Genomic DNA, 9,094 nt, shown 5'->3' with positions numbered 1-9,094 from the left:
AAAATGAACAAAAAGAAGTGTATTTAGAACTAAAAACATGTCTAGATACATCCTCTTTTATCCATTTTGGTGACAAGTATTTTCGGACGGAGGGAGTATTAGTATTAGGTCTAGGTGTCCTATTAGGCTATGTTTCCTTTCCTTGTACCACAAATCTTGTGCTATATATATATATGCCCCTCGGGCTAGGCAATAGAGATAAGTTGCATCCATAACACCATTTACCACTATTTTTTAAGTCATAAAGATCATTACTACAGACTAGTAACAGAGAAATGTGATCAAACAATAAAGCCGCCAATTACCAGTATTTTTCAAGTCCATAAAGATCGCCCTTGTGGTAGAACTCAAGCGTCAGTTGCTCAAAATCCTCATATACATTCCATTGGAAGTTTTTTTCCAAACCATAACTGCAAAAAGAATTAGGAGGTAACTGGTCTGCTCAATACAAAATGTAATGAATATCAGAAGGGTTTTCTTTTTCAAGTTCTATATTCCATACCTATAAAATCTGAAGAGACACTCAAGTCCATATCTGTAATTTGCTGCTGCATCATCTACTGCAAAATTCTTAAAATGCTTGTACATATCTTCATTGAAATTATCTCTCAGATAATATGACCAAAAACGATAGAGCGAATTCATTTCCTGCACGCAATTGGATGCACACAATATGAAAGGAATACTGGAACATATCTTTTGAGGATAGGACAGCAGATGGTACAATATCAATCAAAAGACAACTGTCCAACTTCAAATATAATTAGCAAGCAACAAACATTAACGAGACAGGAGACAATTCACCATATTATCAAAAGAAAACGAATTAGGAAGGCAATGATTACAGTAGAACATAATAGTTGAACTTGACCGGCTTTATACACTGCTCTAGTTGTAAACTACTTTTCTTCAGCCAATAGTTATATTGCAAGAAAATATGAGAAGAAGCTGCACCTCGCTCAAACCGATTCCTAACTTCTTACGTTCAGCAACGCATTTATTCTTGAACTTATTGTACCTTCACAAACAAAGGACAATGGCATCACCATGTGAAGCTTAGGATGAATCAATGGATAATATTAATAAATAATTATTTGAAGGAAATTAGAACTTGGAAGCGCATCACAAGTTGTTTAGAAACTTACCTTTGTTGCTGGAATTTATTTTTCTCTAAAAGTTGATGGCTAGGGTGCTGAAACGGTGGGAAAGATTTAGGTACTGATCCAATAGGTGAGCTCCCAGTAGGAATTCCGTGAGGAGATGAGCTCAGCTTTGAACTTTTATAGCTACTGAACAATAAATAGTCATTCAAATAACCGCAAAATGGGATAAACTGAGGGTAGGGAGGGTTTACTGAAAGAAAACATCCATCGATTATCTAACCTGTGATTTTCCGGAGTAGATCCATAGAAATATCCAATTGAATTGCTTGGGGGGCTTTCTGATACACCACCATAGTGAGATCGACTATTGGGACTATTCGCAAAATTACCAGCAAAGAACCTCTGCTTATGTGAGGTATGTGTCTTTCTATTGCCTTTACTTTGCCGCCTACGTGGAATAGGTTGTCCAGCTTCCTCGATGCCATTAGTTCCGATGCTAACATGGTTCCCTTTTGCTCCACCAAATTGTTTAGAATCAACATCTGCAGTATCGGCCTGGGAGCTCCTTTGATTATTAGTGCGCCGATCATGTACACTCTGATGTCAGGAGTAACACCATAATATTAGCATGAGCAGTTCCAAAATAACATGATTTGAAAAAAGTAATTCTATAACATAAAATGAGAAAACCAGAATGATAAATCTGATACTCCCTCCGTCCCAAAATAAGTGTCTCAACTTTGTACTAGCTCTAGTACAAATTTGTACCAAGCTCAAGGCACTTATTTTGGGACGGAGGGAATATGATATAGAAGGATTGTCATACATATCATAACAGAACAGGCTTTTGAGATAATAAGAAAAACACAAGCACAGGGTACACAGATCTCAGCTCAAGTCTTGTCCCAAACCAGCTTGATTCGAACTGGAAGCTCCAGAACAAATCTTGTCTTCGGATGTTTATTCGAACACTCAACTCAGTTTCAAACGGTTGTTAATTGAGTCAAACATGCCAATTAATGCTACAACTGAATGCCATTCCAAAATATGAGATAGAAACTACCAATCCAATATTAAGACATCACATTCTTAAAAACAACTACAATGATATAACATTGCCTTGCTAAATCTAACTGGGTAGTTTTAACACTAAAATTCAATGGTTAAAGAATGTACTCCCTCCGTTCCTAAATATAAGGCTTTTTAGAGATTCCAATACAGACTACATACAAAGCAAAATGAGTAAATCTACACTTTAAAATGCATCTGTATACATCCGTATGTAGTACATATTGAAATCTCTAAAAGGTCTTATATTTAGAAACGGAGGGAGTATTAACAAAAGAACAAATAGTTTGATAAATAAATTATTAATATAGTATGCAATCCTAAAAGGCATTGACTATACCTTGCAAAAAATTAAAACATTAGAAACGGATGAATCAGTTCAATGAATGCTGTAGCTACATTTATCACAGAACTGTTAAAATAGACCGGACAACGACAGATACCTAACCAGGACAACTCATCCAAAGTAAGAAGGCCTACATTTTGTATGCCTAAAATAGACCTCATTTACTTGTATAAAAGTGCATTTGCAATAAGTGTGTTGGAGTCGATAGCAACTCTCAAGACAACACAGCATATACGCTAAAATCTTTAATTGGCTCCTAGAATGCAAGTGCAATATTGATGAACAATAAACCAAACTTTAAATTCTTCACACTGTAACATATCACCTCATAATAATATAAAGCGTCATTTATTCTTGATGCTTCCTCTGTTGAAAATGCTTGAGATATACTCGAGCAACTTTTGTCATCCTTTTCTGATCTAGTATCCTGTGAGGTAGAAAAATGAAACAAGATCTCAATGCAGTGTTACAAAATAGTACTTGCTTAATGTGCTGGATCATTTATTGATTCCAGGAGATAACAAAACAACATAAGATAGTGAGGAGTTCAAACAACACAAGCAAATTGAAACTATGGTTGTGCATTCAGAACTTCAGATGCACAATGAAGGGACGCCGGAAGTCATGCTACTATACTAATCACGGATTAGCAGTTGCTATAGGAAAGCTATGATAATTTATTATTCCCCTGCTAGCTATTCTTCTCACAACTAAGCCCCATGGTAGTACTGCCTCCGTATCAAAATATAAGACGTTTCTTGACACTACCACAGTGTCACAAAATGTCTTCTATTTCAATACAGAGGGGAGCATATTTTATTAGGTGGGCTGCTTCAGGCTTCTGCTCAAAAAAGAGGTCAGGGTAGATGTGCTGATTCCTATGGAATCGACACATGGGAATCCTTTCCTCTGATACAATGTAGAAGGTTTCTTTGGACTGAACGCAGCAAAGGAAAGAGGAAACCATGGAATCCACAATTCCTCTAGAGTATCTAGAAATCCTGTGAAGAAAACGAGGCCTTAGCTATATGTTAGTATGGCCCTAGTTAACCCACCGATTAAGGCCGGCTCATAAATTCAATTAATCGGCCAATTCGCCGGTTAATCCCTACTCCCCTGCCAACCAAGCAGCTACCAGTTACCAATAACCCAAAATTTTCTTATTGACGTACAAACTGTTTGACTTTGTAATACATAATAAGTACAGCAAAGTGCTACGAACTAAGTTCATCAACTTATTAGTTTATGGTTCATCCTTCATAGTGAAGCACTTACAGAGTGATGCATTAGAATGGCATGAAACTAGGGAAGTAAAGGGAACATATCAGGAGCGTAGAGTATCTTAAAACCCAACCTGTGTAACAATTATTAGCCGATTCACTTCTTGGTCATCAACAAAAAAATCATCATCCTCATCATCGACCCTGCTTGAAATAAACATATTGCAAAAGATCATCAAATTCACGCACACAATTCATACGCTATACAGGTACATAAGAGATGATGCATCACGTGAGCAACACACGAGTACAAAACAATATCAAAATGATCTGTTGGTCTTCTGAAAAGACACCAAGTCTAGAACTCCAAATATGAAAGTTTAACCATTAACGCAAGTATATTCAGAACAGAACATTTTAACTGCTGGGAAAAATTATATAAATGCAACTGAACTACACTATTCACATTAATGCGCCATCACGACATTAAAATCTATCATCTAACATTTATTTAGTTCAATCTAAAATTGCTTGCAGCTTAGTCAATTCAAGGTTGGCGACTTTACCTTCAATTTTCACAGGCCAGAGTAATATATATTTTGTTACCATAGATCAATAAAACAGAAGCACGACTATAGCAAGTCATCTACTCTCACAAAGGCATGTGATACATGCTACTGTTATTATAACTGGACGCTTACATGAATTTAAATGGTTGCTTAGAAGGCAACATACATTAAACAATCATAATGCACGAAACGAAATCACAGATCGTATACCATTTAAAGTTCACCTTTTGTGTGAATAGACATCATCACGTGAATGTTCTGCGTGTTCCAATTCCAATTCCTCATCAAGCATGAATGTGCTTTGATCCCCACTGAAGCTAGGGGAGTCACTTGGCAAATCCTTACGGAAACCACTTTCGCTTTGAGAATCAGGTACTTTCATCTTTGTGTTTACTTTCCGAATTTTAACATCACTAGTTCTAACAGCAGCTTCTTGTGTGCGTGAATTACCAGAGAATGTGGAAATGCTCTTAGGCTTTCCACCAATAGTCATGGCAGACAAGCCTTTATTCAATGAACAGCTATGTGCATCATTAGGTAGCTCTTCATCTGGAACTATTGCCTCAATAGCAGCACCATCTATGTTGCATTTATTATCTTGAGGGTGAGGATGCTTCTTTTGGTCTGAAGAAAAAGAATCATCCTTATTTGAGAAGCCGCCAGTATTGCTCTCACCCATAATATTATCCATACTGGCAGTAGATGATGGACTCTGAACAGATGTTGCCCCAGAAGAAGAAACCCATTTTGACCAGTCAGAGTGCCTTCTTATCTTGTCATCCTGGTAACAGGAAAGTAGCATCAGACAAACCAAATTCCAAACTCAACAAGGGATATAAACAGTAACAGTTCAAACAAACATGGCTACCTGAACTTCTACAAGACTTGAGCTTGCCAATACATCTACTATCAGATGGACATCCGTTGTAATTCTCTTCAGCTGCAAATGAGCCCATGCAAAAACAACCAGTTTTCATAACAAAGTAAAGAAACAAAAATATGATATCTGAAAAAGCAAAATATACATAAGAGGGCATACTCTATTGAAGTCTGCAACTTTTGAAATTGGAACCCAGCCATGTTCATCCATTAAAGATTTCAAGAAATTATCTCGCTCCAGATTAGTATCACTGGAAAAAATGCCATAATGAGTTAACAAAACTGTAGAGTACATGCCAAAAGCACGTTCACCCATCCATGATGTATATCACATAGGTGCAAGATTGATTTATTTAGAGTGTAGCAGTGACACTTGCATGTACTCCCTCTGTTCCTAAATATAAGTCTTTGTAGAGATTTCACTATAGACTACATACGGAGCAAAATGAGTGAATCTACACTCTAAAATGCATGTGTATACATCCGTATGTGGTCCATAATGTAATCTCTACAAAGACTTATATTTAGGAACGGAGGGAGTATAATGTATAATGTCAACGCAACTGTCTGTCAAAGAAAACAAGACTTCATATGGCATTCTGAAAGGCGACATACATACACCGAAACTAAATTACTTGGCAGACACATTAAAATTATATAAAAACCTTATCAGCACATTGCTAAACTCATAATCTCTGTGTCATGCTTCCTTGAGGGGGCGGGGGCATGATAGAATAAACAGAAGAAAATAATTACTTACCTAAAATAGTACTCCACTTGAGCTAATATTTTAGCTCTTAGCTCAGTCGCTTCAGGCGATAAAACAGGTTGGGGGGCTGGTTGGTTTTGGACAAAACGAGGTGGACCTCTCATTGCCTCCATGGGTGGAGCAGGCATGTAATAATACATGGGAGGCATAGGCCCTGAGGTAAAAACATTCTCAAACATTAGATCATCAAAAGCTTTAGCATATGAGATACAAAAGAAGATGTTGTTACAGTGAGTACAGCATTACCAGGGTATGATGGTCCATTGAGGTACCCAAGAGTAGGGGGCAGATGTGCCATTGGTCTGACAAAAGTTCTGGGCCCAACGCCGTGTGGCATACTTGTGTTTTCTCTCGTACCAAACGTCTGATGATTTTGCCAAGTGTGATTAAAATGGCCACGGCCTTCAACACTAGAATGTGGTCTAGCACCATGAGTACCAACAGCAGGACGCCAAGCATGATGGTCTCCTCTCGTTTGTGGAGGCATTGGCCTGTTACCTTCATTGCCACCAACTTGATCTACAGGAACAAAAGGAGGTGCAGCGGATTCGAATCCAGACTTCCCAACATGTGGGTCATGATTTGGGACCGGAACAGGAAAAGGCTGGTATGGATATTCATGTAGCATCACTGGACTTGGGAGAACAGGGTAAAAAATAGGTTGCCCTGGATGTTGATGATACGGCATTGTGGCAGGGTATGGTGGTGCATCATTTGCACCAGGGGGGCGTCTCTTGGGCCCATTTTTATGGTGTGCTTGGTAATTCTTGTTGGGATTTGCATGGCCATCAAACTTGTGCATACGATTAGGCACCTAAAAGATATTGAACCCTTTCCATCAGAGCAAATCGGATATGACTATATGAGTAGTGCAGAAATAATGTATGTAGGAACTTAGCCAGGAAAACTGAATGCATAGAACAGTGACAGGGTATCTGTTCACAAAGGCTTCAAATGACAACATAAAGTATATTTTGCTTATTTCTAATAAACCATCAAAGAGGAAGAGTACAAATTTCATTAACGTGCATCAGAACAATTCTTGACAATTTCTATAAACGAAACACCATTCAAGAACTTTCTTGGTTGGGCCAGAGCAGATTCAGAAAATCACCCACTCATACAATTCAACAATTGAATCATGATACAGGCACCGCCGAGATAAATGGGAAGAGCTTGCAACTTAACATGGAGTGGTTCCCAAAAGAAACACCCCATAAAAAAGTCATTATCTAACTACAGAAGGTGCTTCAGTGGTTCAGTTAGGGAACCTTTCAGACAGGGCACATGTGCGACTGCAGTCCAACAATGAATCGTCACAAACACGATGGCTACACGAGTAGATGGTTCAGCTAGGGAACTGTTCAGACAGTGCCAGTATGGTTGCATTCTATAAAAATTCTAAAAACCAGTATGAATGTACCATGACCACATAAGCAGGAGATAAACAAATCCAATTGCAGAATAGCAAGCGAGCACTAATACTAAGACATGCTGAATGTATCATTCAACCTCTATGGTTCATCCATCACCTCGACATCAGGCATAGCAATTGGTATTGATATTCTTACCTCGAGAAAAGCAACAGCTTGCGATTGCCATGGGATGTAGGAGTATGACCTACTGCCCTAGCAAGTAAAGGTCCAATACGGCAGCAAAAAAAAAAGAGACTAACCAGACCAGTTGAGCACAGCCATAAAGTTCATACTGGTTCTAAAACAGGAAAGCTTTACTCGTTAGTCGTCACCAACAAAACAATGCATACTCAGACCACACCAGTCCCATGAAAGGCAACATATATCTACCAAAACAAAATAAGTAACTTTCAGTTCATTCCTTTGCTAGCTACACCAAACGCAAAAATTGACCTGATACCAGTATGGTACCATAATCATATTGTGAGGGTCAATGTTCCCGTTACTAAAAATGCCTATGAAACAAGTTATGAGAGTACATAAACATAGTATAATCTGAGCAAACATATCTCCACACCAACGCCATATTATACCTGTGATGGAGATGGAGGCGCCTGCTGCACCTCGGGCCCCTTTGCCAGGTCGCCGCCGGCAGCATTGCCCGGCAGAGGCTTCCCCGTGGGCTCCGCCACGACCTTTTGCCGCGCCTCCTCCAGCGCGGGCCACGACTCGGCCCCCATGACCGCTGCCTCACCTGCGACAGGCGGCGGCGTGGTCTTCCTCCACGGCGAGGCGCCAGCGCCGCCGCTGGCCCCGCCAACACCCGGATCCGCAATCACCTCGGGTGCCGCCACGGCCCCGCCGCCCGCATTCGGCTCTTCCATCGCCGACACGGAAACGCCCGCCACCTCAAAATAGGTCGCAGGCAGCACAGCAGTTTAGGACTTCAGACCCGTAGCTTCCGCCGCCGCCGCCGCCGCCGCCGAGAGGACGAGAGAGACGAACAAGACGGTTTCGGATGAGATATTCGGGGAACTTAGCTTAGCCTAGCCTTAGCCAGTTGTGGGAGCAGCCATGGGGCCGCCGCCGCCGCCGCCGTGGTAGGGAGGGTGGTGTAAGGTTTTGGGTGCGGAGGGTGACTAGGGTTTTGGAGTGCGGAGAGCGAGAGCGACAGGGTGGGGAGGGGAGAGTGTGCGGGTGCGTGCGTGGAGCGCGTGAGGTAAGAGAGAGAGAGGAGACGGGCAAAGTTCCGCTAAGGATGGGGACCTGCGGGGGTGGATTTGTTTGGGAAAGATTTTATCCGGATTCGGGAGGGGTGGATGGGTTCAGGCCCAGGTGAGGTGACGGGGACTGACTTGAGGGGACACCAACCCTAGGAAAGAGGGGGGATGGCTGCCTGACAGACCGCCGCTGCCATGCTGTGTGATGACCTCTCGGGCGGACTATTCAATGTATTTTTTATTTTATTTTCTGCTAAAAATAATTGTATTTTTTATGCGACTCTAGGGTTTCAGCCTCCCTCGCGGTGGCGTCTAGGATTCCATCAAGTGTCCGTGATTGATCTCTCGTGCATCTTCCCCCTCCCCCCACCCCCGAGGCTACGCGGACTAGGCTGGCAGAAGGGATAGTCCAACTATCTACCCGGCCTTGGTTTTAGGGTTTGTGTGGACGTGTTGAGGCGTCAATGAAAGGTTAGGGCCATGGAGGGATCAAGATCACAGTTGT

General features: G+C 41.1%; 1 protein-coding gene across 2 annotated transcripts in view; it reads right to left on the bottom strand.

Moving 5' to 3' along the window:
• Nucleotides 1-8,636, bottom strand: part of LOC119275799 (la-related protein 1A-like) — a 9,747-nt gene extending 1,111 nt beyond the window's left edge. Inside the window, exons 1-13 of one of the 2 annotated variants that reach the window (XM_037556719.1) lie at nucleotides 7,963-8,636; nucleotides 6,201-6,768; nucleotides 5,946-6,108; nucleotides 5,346-5,436; nucleotides 5,175-5,246; nucleotides 4,531-5,087; nucleotides 3,872-3,941; nucleotides 2,843-2,944; nucleotides 1,384-1,700; nucleotides 1,146-1,286; nucleotides 955-1,018; nucleotides 503-648; nucleotides 306-410 (exon numbers count right to left, since the gene is read on the bottom strand). In XM_037556719.1, coding sequence (XP_037412616.1) covers nucleotides 306-410; nucleotides 503-648; nucleotides 955-1,018; nucleotides 1,146-1,286; nucleotides 1,384-1,700; nucleotides 2,843-2,944; nucleotides 3,872-3,941; nucleotides 4,531-5,087; nucleotides 5,175-5,246; nucleotides 5,346-5,436; nucleotides 5,946-6,108; nucleotides 6,201-6,768; nucleotides 7,963-8,253 — 2,687 coding nt within the window. In that variant the 5' untranslated portion in view covers nucleotides 8,254-8,636. Of the gene's footprint in view, nucleotides 1-305; nucleotides 411-502; nucleotides 649-954; nucleotides 1,019-1,145; nucleotides 1,290-1,383; nucleotides 1,701-2,842; nucleotides 2,945-3,871; nucleotides 3,942-4,530; nucleotides 5,088-5,174; nucleotides 5,247-5,345; nucleotides 5,437-5,945; nucleotides 6,109-6,200; nucleotides 6,769-7,962 lie in introns of both variants that reach the window. The other variant, XM_037556718.1, reaches the window with a different exon arrangement.
• Nucleotides 8,637-9,094: the final 458 nt, after the last annotated feature.

Source organism: Triticum dicoccoides, chromosome 3B (genome assembly GCF_002162155.2).
Source record: "Triticum dicoccoides isolate Atlit2015 ecotype Zavitan chromosome 3B, WEW_v2.0, whole genome shotgun sequence".
Taxonomy (NCBI): domain Eukaryota; kingdom Viridiplantae; phylum Streptophyta; class Magnoliopsida; order Poales; family Poaceae; genus Triticum; species Triticum dicoccoides.
This window is presented reverse-complemented; position numbering and strand designations above follow the sequence as displayed.